The 14,620-nt window shown below is 50.7% G+C and overlaps 1 protein-coding gene and 1 pseudogene across 1 annotated transcript in view; both read left to right on the plus strand.

The window, feature by feature from the left end:
• Nucleotides 1–2,982, plus strand: part of SLX4 (SLX4 structure-specific endonuclease subunit) — a 37,849-nt gene extending 34,867 nt beyond the window's left edge. The window contains exon 15 of the mRNA XM_067551130.1: nucleotides 618–2,982. Within this exon, the coding sequence (XP_067407231.1) occupies nucleotides 618–948 (331 nt within the window). The 3' untranslated portion in view covers nucleotides 949–2,982. The remainder of the gene's footprint in view (nucleotides 1–617) is intronic.
• Nucleotides 2,983–6,559: 3,577 nt separating this feature from the next.
• LOC137155120 (zinc finger protein 850-like) overlaps nucleotides 6,560–14,620 on the plus strand; it is a 36,662-nt pseudogene continuing 28,601 nt past the window's right edge.

Genomic DNA, 14,620 nt, shown 5'->3' on the forward strand with positions numbered 1-14,620 from the left:
GGGTCTGGTTAAGGGGGGAGACAGCAGCTAACCTCAAAGTAGGGGCTTAAAATTTGAGGCTTAGGTCACCCCCATATGTATATTGGGGTTTTTTCACTCTAATTCTTAATGAACTCTTGTCAGATCACAAAACCATAGTTTAGCATGGCTGATATTCTGTGCTTGGTAAAGGCCAGGTCTGGGATGTCTGGGGCTCTGCAGGTCAAGAGTGAGAAGTATTGGCAGAGTTGAGTGGAGGGCCGGAACTGGAATAGCAGGGGCCTCTGCTGGTCACAGTGGAGGTGCAATAACAGAGCTGAGCATAGGGAGTCAGTCCAAGAGTCGAACAGAAGCAGGCAGTGCTAGTCAGGATTGAGGAGTACCAGCACAGCTATGTCGGAGGGGGCAAGATAGGAATAGTAGGAGATGCTGCCGGTAAAGCAGCATTGGCAGAGCTGAGAATAGAAGACAGTTATTTTCATGAGACTTAAAATGTCAGAGAATTCATAGCACAGAGAGGGGCACACAAGGGTCTTTAGTCAGTAACTCCATCAAGTTCCCTGCGGGTCCATGATCATTTCCTTGGTAATAGGACATTTCACTGATCTGTCCTCTCTCTCTCTCTCTCTCATTTTCAGTTCTTCCAATGAGTTTGAGACCAATGCCCTTACATCTGAGGAGGACGAGGAGATCCCGGCATCTCAGGCTGCAGCCCGGGAGGCAGATAAACTGGAGGCAGTGAGACGTTATATTCATTCAAACCCAGTCCTGTATCAGAAGATCCTCTTTTACCAGCCCTTTGAACTGACTGGGCTGCAGGCAGAGCTGAAACAGAATGGCATTAAGATTGCACTGGGAAAACTGCTGGACTTTTTGGATGCTCACTGCATCACCTTTACCACAGCCGGGGCACGGAAAGAGAAGCAGCAGCAACGTGGGGGCAAAAAAAAGGGAGGCAAACGATACTGACTGGAGCCGCCTCTCCCTCCCCTGCTGCCTTGGTGCATTCACACTTCCCCAGTGCAGGCTTTAAACTCTTCCCTTTATTCCCAATGTCAGCTTCTTCAAGAGTTGCTCCTCTGTTTTGCTAGTAACCACTCTCCCTGCCCCAGTAGAATCTGCTGTACACATGTGGTGCTGCTAGGACATTGCTCCCCCTTGTGGTCAATTGTTTGAATGGCTTGGAACTCTCAGAGAAGTATCTGTTCCCAGTCACACTGCTTTAGAGGTGAAGAGACCCTGCATGCTTTCAGCACCATTCACCCCACTCCTTGCTGAAAGAGTGTCTCCTAGAACTCTGGCACCCCAAGGCCTCTACTAGTACTGCTGGAGCTTCAGCCTACAGTTAATGTGCTGCTTCTGTCTGTTTTCCTAGTTCCTTAGTCATCTGTTTCCTTTTGCCGCCTTTGTCATCTTTCCCTTTCCTTCCACTGCGTTTCCTTCCTCTGCGTTTTCCTTTTCAGTTTTTTCCTCTCTTCTCCTCCCTGCTCTCCTTCCTCTTTTCCTAATAGGTTTTATTTCAGCCTTGCTTTTAATTGGTGCTTCTAGAGGCAGAGCTTCTTCTAAGTGCCTGCCAGAGGGTGCTACTCTCACTGAGTGCATCAGTGTTGGAACATAAGGTCCTGCCAGAATGGTAAACGTTCCTTAGGCAGTGCTGGTCTTGGGAGGGAGTAGGTCAAATCCTCCTGAATTGCTCTCTCCTATAATAGTAACAGACCTGCCTAAACCACCACACCAGCAGGAAACAAGTTGCTTTGCCCTAGTATGTAAAGCATGGAGAACAACCAGATATTCAGGTGTTTCTTTGGGACCACAGTGGTTTTTCCATCTGCCTATTCAGTCTGAGATTTCACTCTATGAATCAAGGTGTGGGGGCAGGGAGTGGTGTGGCATCAGCATTGCCTAATGAGCGGTACGAAGACCTAGCTTCTGTTCCTGGCTCACTCTCTGATCTTTGACAAGTGGCCTCAAATTTTGGGTGCTTCATTTGTTGTGTGCTTAACTGTGGACACTGAGGGCTTGATTTTCAGCAAGTACTGAGCACCTGCAAATCCCACTGACTTCAGTGCTGGTGCTGAGCACCTCTGAAATTGTTCACTCGTGTTTGATGTTGGGCACTCAAAATGAATGGCTGCTTTGAAAGTCAGCCTTAATTTGTCTGTGCTTCTCCTGTAAAAGAGGGGAATGAGAGCTGCTCACCTTTGGAAAGGGCTTTCAGTGGCTCACATGGAAGAAGGCACTATAGAAATGTAGAATATTACTTCCTGTGTTGAAAAGGTAACTTCTTTGTAACAGCTGTGCAGTGGAGAATGCAAAGGAAGGAATACTGTTTACATACAGTCTACAAGCCCTCTTATTCTATAGTTTTGTGATGGTTACCAGGAGTCCTGCAGCCCTCTTACATTTAATACAGTGATAAGGACCTCGGAGGCTACAGGTCCCAAGATTCAGTGGTGTGTTTTGATTGCAGTCTCTGCAGACTTGACCTCTTTGTTAAAGATACTGTCTGCTGCATCTTCTGAGAACTGCAGATGGTACTGGAACTCTGTCGTGTGGCCTTGGGTTGGGCAATTTGTGTTCTCTTCCCCTCCCCCCCGCTTTTTTATGTTGCAGTGACCACTGGACACCTTCAGTCCCTCATACTTATTCCTCACCTAAATACACCTTGCTACATAATCCAGTTTCCAAACCGGACTGCTGCCAGGCGCTTTGCTAAGTCTGCAACAGGGAAGTCTTGGATCCTAAAGAATCAACTAATATTTATTTAATCTTCAGAGATGTGCTGACTCTTTCCAGCCTGGGAAGTTGTGAATCTATGAAGGTCTTGCTTTGTAACATGGGCATAATGGTTTTTTTAAAAAAAAAAAGCAGCAGCAGCCCACCTCCTCAAAACCAGTGTTTGTATTTCTATAGCTTATGAACATGTGTTTTTATTGTTGATACAGGTATAATCTGGGTTTTATTGGATGTACATTATGTGCAATAAAATTTTTTTGTAAGAACCTTCAGCTGTAAACTTTAACAGGTAGCATCAAGTAAAAGGTTTGTAGGCAATTTATTGTTTAAAATCTTGGACCCAGCCTTGGAGCTGCAGGGGCATCCCAGCAACAAAAGTGCCTCTCATGCTGACTAAAGACCCTAACAAGGAGTTGGAGGAGGAGGAGGAATCAGGTCACTTTGGGGTCTGTGGGGAGCAGGAGGCTGGAGAGAGTTGCTGCAGCAACAAAGGGGAGTCTGGCAGTGATTAGACCACCGGTGAATGCTAGATCTTTGATATGGAGAGGACTGAGGAAGGCAAGCAAATCCATCTGATACGTGGAGCCAAGGGCAGGGCTGGGGAAGGAGTCCCCATCTGCCAGGATCAGGGGCAATGCTAGGAAGAGCTGAGGGAGGAACTCTATTTGCTCGGCCCTGGGAGTGGGTTGGTGGTTGGGGGAGCTGGAGGAGGGGAGGTGGAGACCCCAGCTGCAGGGCACTTGTGAACCTCATGCTGATCATGAGAGTCACAGTGGCTGTGCAGCCAGTTTGATGCTCTGGAGCTGCTAATTCACCTCCATCTCCCTGGCCCTTCCTTCTACTCACCCACCTGTCCTCCCTTCTCCTTCCCTGCTCTCATGTACCCTCTTTCCTCCTTGATACCGTCAAAGCGCTGCACTGCATGAGATGGGAAGGGAGGTGAAGAGGACACCCACAGCTGTGATGTGACTTAGAAATTAGCCATCCAGACATGCACATCACTCACCTGGCCCCCACATCAGCTGATTTATTGCCTTTGTCATCCCTTCCTTTGGTTTGGTCAGTGACTGGGACGGGTCTGAGACTTGGTTTGTTCTAATGCTCACAGGGCCTCCTTCCCCACATCCCTGCTAACTGCTTGGCTCCATGCCAGCAAGAAAGGAAAGGCAGCTGGCTTTGTGTGCCTGATGCCTATCTGCCTCTCCTTTCCTATAGGGTTTATGGAGAAGAGTGGATGGAGGACAAGTGTGACAACTCCTTAAACCAAAACAGTCTCTTTAAATGTTCCTGGAATAAACAACTACAAGAAGTGTCCCCCAAGCAGTCATCTTAGAGTAGCAACTTCAACAGCTGCTCTAGTGACCTCCCCACGTAAACCCTCTTGACACAGCCCACTCTGTGACCAGGGACATGCTTGCACAGAAATGTTCACTCGCACGCTGTACAATGAACACAACGTTTTTGCAGTCTTCTCACAGTTCGCACTAATAACTTGCAGGAGAGGTGTGAAGATTGCTAACTTTTTTTTTTATTAAACAAAACATGCGTCTGTAAATTATACAATTGTCAACACACTGACAAGCTTTTTTTTTATTATGCTGCTTCCCAAGTTGCACTGATCTGCAATGAACCTTTCAGTTCTGAGTATGAATTAGTGAGGCTCTGGTGTAATAGAATTCCAGATGAACCCTCAGAATTATTTACAGATGTCAGTCATGTAGACAGGTGAGAATTAACCCCAATACCTATTTGTAATATTAAACCATTATATAGTCAACACAATTTGAAAAGCAGATCATCTACAGTCTTGTCACATAAAAGTCCCTGATCCATGCCAGTGCTCCTCTTGTTTAATGCTGTGGCAGCCTGGCACAACTTTATTTCACAGAGAACAGCTTTCAGTGGGATCAAATACCATTATCAAATACCAAGAGACTCAGCAGTGTGGATGATCTGTTCCTGGTGTACAGAGACAGGTGTATAGCATTTTGGATTTCTCCCTCTGATAGGCAGGCTTGACAGAATTTGAATTTTTAAAAAAATAATTTTTTAATATTAAGGCATTTTTTCTTTTTAAGCATTTTTTTCTATTTTTAATCAATTTAAATTTTCACAGTTGTGCACAATTACGTTACACATTTTTTTTACATTTTTATCTATTTAAATATTCCCAGTTGTGGGAAATTAAGATGGCAGGGTTTCAGACAACAGCAGGGGTCGGACTAATTATTTAATGACAAGTTCCAGAGGGGTAGCTGTGTTAGTCTGATTTCAGCAAAACAACCAGAGTCCTGTAGCACCTTAAAGACTAACAAATTTATTTGGGCATAAGCTTTCGTGGGCAGAAACCCAGATACTCTAAACCAATGGGAGAGAGCTCTCCTGCCGGCTTAACTCCTGCATCCGCGAAAGGTGGTATCTGTGTCGGTGGGAGAAGCTCTCTTGCTGACATAGCGCAGTCCACAGCGGTGCTTATGTTGGTATAACTTACATCGCGCAGGTGTGTGGATTATTCACATCCCTGCCCTGAGCAATGTACGTTATACCAAAGTAATTTGTAATGTAGAAGTAGCCTTCATTTGCCTCGTTGTGTCTGAATGAGTCGGAGGAAATGTTAGTTAACATAGTTGAGGAGTTTGTTAATTCTACTGGAAAAACGTCAGAAGTGTGAAGGGAAAGTGGTCTTAAGATTTTCTGCCCATGAAAACTTATGCCCAAATAAATTTGTTAGTCTTTAAGGAGCCACAGAATTCTCATTGTTCTATTTAATGACAATTAGAGCTTTATAACCATTAAAACACAAATGATCAACATCATATGCAAAATATACAAAGTAACTATCCTTAACTCAAACTCTAAGTTCTCAAGCAGCATTTTTCTTATTTTGCTTATCTGTACATTTTGTTTATCGATGGAAATATTTTTGTTGGGTTTATGTGTATATGGTGAAATTGACCTTTACCAACAAAAATCTAATCCTAGATTGTAATAGATTGTAATATACATAATAGGTTATGTATGGAAGGGCTTTTCTGTTGCACAATCTTGAGTGGATTGTTAAATTTAGATTATCTTTGTTAAACAAATCAGGATTTAAGAAGGCTGAGCAGAGCCACACTGGAGTTCTGTACGCTTAGTATCTGTGTATTCTTCCCTTTCATCTGGTTTTGGACTAGCTATGTCTTGCATATTGTATTGTGCTGCAGTGTGCTGTGACATTGGCTTCTGTTATCCTCAAAACCAGCGGCAAACCAGTTGATTGGGGGTCACATGCCTTCTGGGTTTTCCTTCCTGAACAAATACAGTTGCATGGCCCAATGTGTTGGCCCCCTTGCAGACGTGACAGTAGAGACAAGCGTGAAATAGGCAGCTGTGAGGCTGTGTATGCTGTGGCTTTAAGTTTAACAGGAAGCTAGGCAAGGGAAGGGGCTGGGGAAGATTCGAGGTAGAAGTTCAGCAGCGAAGCAGAGAGAGAGCGAGCGAATGGCTTTAGAGATAATACTGTTTTCCTTGTTCTAATAAAGTTCCTTGTTCAGCACTGGGAGAAAGCGATTCTCTCTGATTCGTTACTGTTGTCACATGCCAGTTCCTTGTTCAGTGTTAGAAGAAAGAACTCTCTCTCTCTCTCTCTCTGATTCTTTACCACTGTCACATGACGAGGGCTGCTGCTGCTGCCTGTTTTCTTTCACAGGAGCCCAGACTGAGCAGCTGCTGTTTCCCTGTTCCACTCTCTACAGTATCTGCCAGGGAGGGACCTTATTTAAAGACCCTTCTGTTACTAGCCTGCTGGGGACTGTCTCAGACTGTAACAAGCCTCCTAGAGAAGCCCTGGACTCTACAAACACTCACTCCTGAGCCAGAGACTGCAGGTAATTGAGAGAACTTGGGGAAAGTGAATCTGTAAAAATGCCCCCTTCTCCTATCTCTGCTACATGTGTAGCTGCGAGTCCCAGATCTGCTGTCTTTACTAACACACACAGGCTCTGGCTCCTGTTAGCGCTGGCAAGGGCTGATCCAGCTACTGGAGCCCACATGCACCCAGAAATGGAACAATAACCAACTCTGCCAGCTGCAGGGGGAGGAGAGAGAAAGGAAGAGAGACTGAAGGGGACAGGAAAAACAAGAAAAGAGGTGATGAGCTCCAAGACTAGCGCTGCCCAGATCTGTTACTGCATCATCACTGGGCAGATTTAAAGGAGCGAGACTAAAAGGCAAATGCCCTGGCCCCTATCTCTGCCTGCTAACTTTGCTTCTCTTGGGACGCTCCCCAAAGTGCAGCTGTTTATGCTTCTCTTTTGCAGTGGGTTGTTCAGACTCTGTTAAAGGGCCATGACACAAATGTCCCAGTGTGTTTAGTGCCAGTGGAAGGTGCTGAGTCTGCACCATGGTAAAGGCACCAAGAGATTCCCAGCGGCAGGGTATAGATTTCTGTACCTGAGCTGGCAGCGCATAACTCAGACCTTGGAGTCTGCCCCTGCCTTAAAGCTAATGGCTCTGTTCCATGAGATCCAGCCCCAGAGGCTCCTGCCTTTACCTCCACAGATGACCCAGCTGCGGTGTTGTTATGAGTGGTGGCCTGGAGACAGATCTGCTCTGCTGTGGATTCTGAGGTTTGGGCTGATTTTTCCCCAGCCAGGAATCAATAGGTCCATTAGCCTGAAAGCAGCAGCAGACTGATAAATATTGTTATGTGGTCCAACCTGTAGAGGGGGATGAAGACCCACATGGGGTTACCGTGGGTCACACATGGAAATGCAGGGGGTGCAGGTTGGAGCTATGAAGTGTGTTTTCTGTAGCTGCTGCTTCCCTCTGAGTCATTAATGACAGGGAGAGAGCAGCAGCTGTGTGGGGCTGTGGAAGTGGATCAGGGAGTGCGGGCACCCTGGGTACAAAGGCCCCACTGGGAGAGGAGTTTAAGCCGAGGTTCATGGGAGCTATTATTCCAGAGTGCATAAGGTAAGATCCAGGGAAACTGGGCCAAACCTTGGGGCCCCTTCTCTGCCCAGTGGGATTGAAGCTGGAGCAGCAGGCAGTGAGCTGGGGATACTTGTTCCAGGTGCCAGCATTTGAAGCAGTGGCCATTTGTCTCTCCTAGGCAGAAAGGGGCCCTGAGAGTGAAAGAGAGCGAGCCCTTTGCAGAAACCTTGCAGGAGAGTGACCTGTTTCCTCGTGTGTGTCAGGAGCTGTGTGCCCCCTGAAGTTCCCAGGGTTGCTTCTCTGGCCCCTGGCCGGTGGAAACATCCTGTGCAATATCCTTCAAGCAACCCATAAATGGCCAAGTAGTTTCTGGACTGGGAAGAGTGTCAGCCCCTCTGGGGCGGGTGGGGCGGTTGCGGTTGGGCTCAGAGGGATTCCCACTGCTGCCCCATTCTAGGCAGATGATGTTCACATTCTTGATGCGCTTTTTAGTACATACTGTGCTCACCAGGGAACTCCCTTTCTCTCCTGGGTGTTCTCTGATCATCCTTCCCTTTTCCCTTACTTTTCTCTTTTCCCTCTCTCATGTTGCTGTCTCTCTTCCTCTCCCTTTCCTTCTTTTTCCATCCTCCTTTCCTTCCCTGAGTCAGGCTCTCTGCTCTCTCCGTAGCTCCCCCTCCATTCTTTACTGTCACCCTCACCCCCTGCCAAGAGTTTCCCCACCTCCTTCCCAGTCTCTCATTCAGCGCCCCAAAAATCACCATTCTCCTCTTACAAACCCCACCCATCTCATACATCGGGCATCCTGTCACTGCAGACACAGCCACTCACACACCCGTCATCCCAGCAGTCTGCCCCACGTCTCCCACACATCACATCATTCACCTCCCCAGTCACACCACCCAGCCACACTCTGACCCAGTTCCCTTCCTGGCCATCAGCATCTTCCACTGAGGTGGTTCCCAGCCCTCCCCAACACATGGAAGAGCTGGAGTAGCAGAGATAGTCTTTCCCGGCCCCATATAGGAAGCAGGAGCTGGCCTCTCCCTGTCCCCAGGTGGAAGGGGAATTCTGAGTCCCAGATTATTGTCCTTCTCTATGTGTGGGGCAGGGTGGAGGCAGCTCTGCTGGATGGGTGTTGGGGGAGTGGGAGCAGGCAGTGCTAGCAGAGAGCAGATCCCTTGCTCATGCTCTGCAGCAGGCCCAGCCGACGCCCACCACACCCAGCAAACGCCTGGTGGCCCATTCCAACCATGCTTTCAGCTCTGATTGCCCCAATGACTTTGTCACCTCCCATATCTGCCCTCGGGGAAGGAGGCTGAGGCTTTCTCCTGGGGCAGAAAGACCTGTGACATGGTCCTGTCTGGGGTCCTTTCTGCCCCCAGGGCTGGTTCTATTTTCTAACAGGCCTGGTTAGAGATGTGCAAGTGGCTTATTTTTCTTATTTTTGCCAAGTCCCTCGGTGTGTGGAGATTCCTGAATTTAATGTGTGGCACAATACGCTTCTCAGCACGTCTGACTTTCCAGGAGGTATTGCCTTTCTGTGCAGGTGAAATGGTCCCTCAGCAAAGAGAGGGGCTGGGTTTTAAACCTTAGGGGGATCTTTGGGGCAAATACTCAGTGATGACGTGACAAGCCCTGATCTTGCCCATTTCTCCTCCCCTGAGCAGGATTTCCCAATCCCAAAAAAGACATGATCTCCAGCAGGGAACGAGAGGAAGAGCCACGGGTCCCCGATTGTCAGGGCTACAAGGAAAAGGAGATGCTGAGTGACACCTGTGCAGGTGAGGAATCAGATAAGTCATCTGGGGAACTGTCAGTGAATGAAGTGAAAATCTGGATTTGCTCAAGTATTGCCATGAGCTCCCACCATCCCAGGTGAACAGGAACAATGGGCGTTTCAGAGGGTGTAGCTGTGGAGTTTGTGTTGTGGGTTAGTGGGACTTGATGAGTGGCATGCTGAGTCTGTTTGTTGTTTTTGTTCTCTGTCAGGGTTGTGTGGCTGGGCCTTGAGGCCCTGAATAGGCCAGATGAAACAGGTATGTTTGTGTCTCAGTGAGAGCTATGTGGCTGGAACATTTGGGCCTGTGATCAGCTTAAGTGATTGAAGTCTCTATGTAGTGAATCTCTCACTGTGACTGAGAGCTGAGCAGGGAGGCTTAGGCGATAAGTTAGTTGCTGGGGGCACTCCTGCACTGATGAACTGGAGCAGCAAACGGGTGTTTCAAAGGTACAAAAATAAAATGAGTAGGTAGCCTTCAGTCAGTTGTTGTCCCTTTTCCCCAGGGCCACCTTTAGACTTCTCTGTACTTAAACACTCCATTTCCCAGAACTCCACTGTAAAGGTATGATGCTTCTGGTTTGCAGTTTAACTCTCTCCGGAGGTATGTAGTAGTTCTGTTACCTTTTGGGTCAACATATCTGTCTTAAGTGTTTCAGAACATCCAAAGCCTGGTTCCCAAGGTCAGTGTACTCTTTCCGTGCTAAAGATCAGAACTGGGTTAGTGTGGATTTGCAGATCATGGTCTGAGGACAGCTCAAGAAGATTTTCTTGCTGACTGGCAGAGAGGTTACTGTTTCTAATACCTGACAAAATTAATAGGTTCTCTCTTCGAGTGATTGCTCATATCCATTCCAATGTAGGTGTGTGCGCACCCAGTGCACAGATTCCCGGAACCTTTTTCTCTAGCAAGCCATGCAGGGCCAGCTCAGGCGCCCCCTGGAGTGCCGCGCTCATATCGCGGTATAAAGGGCGCTGCTGGCCCCGCAGGCCCCAGTTCCTTCTTTCCGCCTGTGACGGTTGCTGGAACTATCGCCTCTTGCTGTGTGCAAGTAGCTCATTCCCTAGCTTTGTTACTGTTCTTTAGAGTTTTCCTGTTGTATAGTTGTTTTAGAGTTAGTTAGTAGTTAGTGATAAGTAAAACCCCGGACGGGGTTTTTTCTTTGGAAGTCATGCCGGGCTCTTCAGGCTTTAAGAACTGTGACTTGTGCGCTAAAGCCTTCCCGGTCAGTGACCCGCACGATCGTTGTCTCCGGTGCCTGGGTGAACAGCACCAACGAGACAAGTGCCGCATTTGCAAGTCCTTTAAGCCTCGGACCCAAAAGGAACGGGACGCGGGGCTAAAGGCGATCTTAATGGAGTCGGCGCTTCGACCAGCGTCCGAGCCTTCCCGGTCTCCGTCGGCACCGAGTGTGTCGTCGGTGCGGAGTGCCCCCCCACCGGCACCGTCCTCGGCACCGGGACAGGTTTCTAAGGGGCCGAAGAAGACAGCACGGCCTCTGGCCGCACCTAAAGACTCCCCCCGGCCGCCGCAGAGCGGGGGGAGTAAGGAGACACCCCAGCCACGGGCCGTGGAGATCACTCCGGCCCCGGTGTCTCCGCGCGAGTTGCCTCCCCCGACTCCTGGGGGTGGGGGAGTGCACCTGCAAGGGCCGTCGACGCCGGAGGCGTTTACCGCGGCACGAGCCCTCATGGCCATGCCTACGCTCCGTCCCCCCCCTCGGCCGAGGGACAAGGGACCTGTGTCTCGGGGCAAACCCGCGCTGGGTGGTCCCGGTGGTTGGAGACGCTCTCAATCTCGGTCTCCTTCCAGACGGTCACGGAGGGTGGAGAGCGTCGGCTCCCCTCCGAGCTCCGACTCTATGTCGTCGAGTGACTCGGCACCGCGGCACCATGGGCGGTCCCGAGTCCATCGCCGGAGTCGTCGCCGGTCCAGCTCTGACCCGGGCAGGGACCGTTTGTCGGGCTCGCGAACTCCGGTGCGGAGCCCATCCCGGCATCGATCCAGGTCGCTGTCCGTGGCCTCGAGAGACGATGGCCCGCACCCAGCGGCACCGGTACCCCAGGAGCCCCCGCCGATGGGCCCGGCACCGATGGGCCCGGCACCGATGGCTGGGAGGGAGGAGTCTCCTCAGCATCGCCATCGTCGGCACCGCTCACGCTCTCGAGGGGGTAAGCGGCACCGCAAGTCGTCTCGCCGTAGGGGCAGGTCCTCCACCTCGTCATCGTCCCCAGTCTCCTCTTATCGCCGGCACCGCAGACATCGGCACCAGTCTACATTGTCTTCGTCATCTGACCGGTCCACACGTCGACGGAGCAAGCGACGTATGGGAGGCTCAGGAGACAAGAGGGCCGCGAGACATCAGCCGCCCCCCTTGCAAGCCCCTGGTTGGACCCAGGTGCCTTGGCAGTGGCTATATTGGGGACCCTGGAATGCCCCTATGCCCCAGGGTTCGATCTCAACACAATCGGTGGCGGCCCCTCCAATGCCCCCACTCTCTAAGGCTCAGGAGCGGGTTTCGGAGGAAGACTCTGACCCAGGGGAGGGACCCTCCACAGCACCATTACCCCTCTCCTCCTCCTCATCTCCGGATGAGGCAGCGGCCAGAGATCACAGGGCCCCCTGTTTGATTTCCGTGCCCACCAGGACCTTTTGAAAAGGGCTGCTGAGAACCTGGGCATGGAGTTCAGACTCATGTCCGAGGAGGAGGACCCCCTCTTTGGGCCCTCGAGTGCTGTCGGGCCATCCCGGGCAACCCTGCTGGTTCATGACAGGGTCATGAAGATTGCCAGGAATCTCTGGCAGACCCCTTCCTCTCTACCTTCCACATCTAAGGGGGTGGAGAGGAAATACTATGTTCCTAAAGAACCCTTTGAGTTCCTGTATAACCACCCAGCGCCGTGCTCTCTAGTGGTCGATGCGGCTAATCAGAGAGACCGCCAGGGGAACCAGGGGAATACTCCTAAGGACAAGGAAGGCCGCAAGCTAGACTTGTTTGGGAGGAAGATTTACTCTACTGCAGCGCTGCAGTTTAGAGTAGCAAACCACCAGGCCCTCTTCGGCAAGTATAACAAAAATTTATGGGCCTCGATGCAGAGGTTTGCGTCCCACTTGCCTCCTGACCAAGAGGCGGATTTCGCCACGGTACTTCAGGAGGGGGCCGCGGTGGCAACCGCTGCATTACAGTCTGCTAGCGATGCAGCAGACACGGCTAGTAGAGCAATGGCCTCGGCAGTAGTTATGCGCCGATGTTCTTGGCTGCAGGCATCTGGCCTAACCCAGGAGGTTCAACAGGCCATACAAGACTTGCCTTTCGATGGCTTAGGTCTTTTTTCAGAAAAGACTGGCGAGAAGCTCCACGCGCTTAAGGACTCTCGGGCCACCCTGAAGTCCCTTGGGTTGTATACCCCCCAGGCCTCAAGATGGCAGTCCAGGCCACAAGTCCAAAGGCAGCCGCCGCCCCTGCCTAGGCAGGCTCCTCGACCCGCCCAGCAGAGGAGATGTCGCGAGCGCTACCGCGGTCCTGGCAGTGGAGGCCGTCAAGGGTCCTCTGCGGGGGGCCAACAAGGGCCGTCCAAAGGGGGTAATGGTAATAATAAACGTTTTTGACCCTGTGCAGGAGGGTAGCACTCTTCCTTCTCCCCGGGATCTAAACCGTCCGTTTGCAGACAGGCTTCGCCCCTTCCTTACAGAGTGGGAAGCCATTACTACGGACCGGTGGGTCCTAGAGGTGATTGCCAAAGGGTATACCCTCCAACTCACTGCCTCCCCCCCTGACGCCCCTCCTAGGCTGTCCCCCTTTGGAGACCCTGCCCTGGTTCAACTCCTGGTACAGGAGATTGAGTCGCTCCTCACGCTGGGGGCGGTGGAGGAAGTCCCGGTGGCCGAGGAAGGTCGGGGTTTTTACTCGAGATATTTTTTAATCCCCAAGGCGAAAGGAGGCCTTAGGCCCATTCTGGACCTACGTCGTCTGAATAAGTATATCAGACGAATTAAATTCCGTATGGTTTCCCTCGCCACGATTATTCCGGTCCTAGACCCGGGGGATTGGTATGCTGCCCTAGATTTGAAGGACGCATACTTCCACATCTCTATATTGCCTGCCCATAGGAGGTTCTTACGGTTCATGGTAGCTGGGCGACACTACCAGTTTCGGTCCTTACCCTTTGGGCTCTCCTCGGCACCCAGAGTTTTCACTAAGTGTATGGCGGTGCTGGTGGCCCACCTGCGCCGCAGACGAGGGAGGATTCCACTGCTGATGGGGGTCCAAATCTTCCCTTATTTAGATGACTGGCTAATCAGCTTACATATTATTGGGGAGGTCGAGGACTCATGTGAGAAATAGCCTGCTCCTCACCTGCGAGTTATGCACCAGACTGGGATTGCTTATTAATGAGCAAAAGAGCAAAAGTCCACACACTCACTCCTATACAATGTATAGAGTTTATTGGAGCCAGGTTGGATGCGGTACAGGCCAGAGCCTTCCTCCCTCAATTGAGGTTCGAGGCAATGATGGCTATTATATCCAATCTCCACCGGTTCCCCACGACGACAGCCAGGCATTGCCTGCAGCTGCTGGGACATATGTCAGCTTCGACATATGTAGTGAGGCTGGCATGATTGAGGCTTAGACCTCTCCAGACGTGGTTAGCTTCGGTGTATATACTGAACAGGCATTCTCTAACTAGAGTGGTCATGGTTCCCCCACAGGTGCTGTCATCTCTCAATTGGTGGAGGGACCCAAGGGAAGTGATGATGGGCGTTCCCTTCAGAGAGCTTATCCCATCTGTGACAATCATCACAGACGCCTCCAATATGGGATGGGGAGCCCACATCTGTCGCAACCGGGGCACCCAGGGGCTTTGGTCACCGGAGGAGAGAGCTCTGCACATCAATGTACGCGAGCTCAGAGCGGTCCGGTTGGCCTGCAAGGCCTTCCTTCATTTCCTGAAGGGCAGGGTGGTCCAAGTCCTCACGGACAATACGGTGGCCATGTTCTACGTGAACAGGCGGGGGGGGCACATTCCTCGGCTCTTTGCCAGGAAGCTATCCAACTGTGGGATTTCGCGGTGAGGCATGATTTTTACTTATCTGCCTCTCACCTCCCGGGGGTCAGGAACAGCGAGGCGGATCGCCTCAGCAGATCATTCTCACCCCGCCACGAATGGTCCTTGCACCAGGAAATAGTGGCTTTAATCTTCCAAAGG

This window comes from Emydura macquarii, unplaced genomic scaffold (genome assembly GCF_026122565.2).
Source record: "Emydura macquarii macquarii isolate MOO-44397 ecotype Brisbane River unplaced genomic scaffold, CSIRO-AGI_Emac_v2 contig_1348, whole genome shotgun sequence".
NCBI lineage: Eukaryota > Metazoa > Chordata > Testudines > Chelidae > Emydura > Emydura macquarii.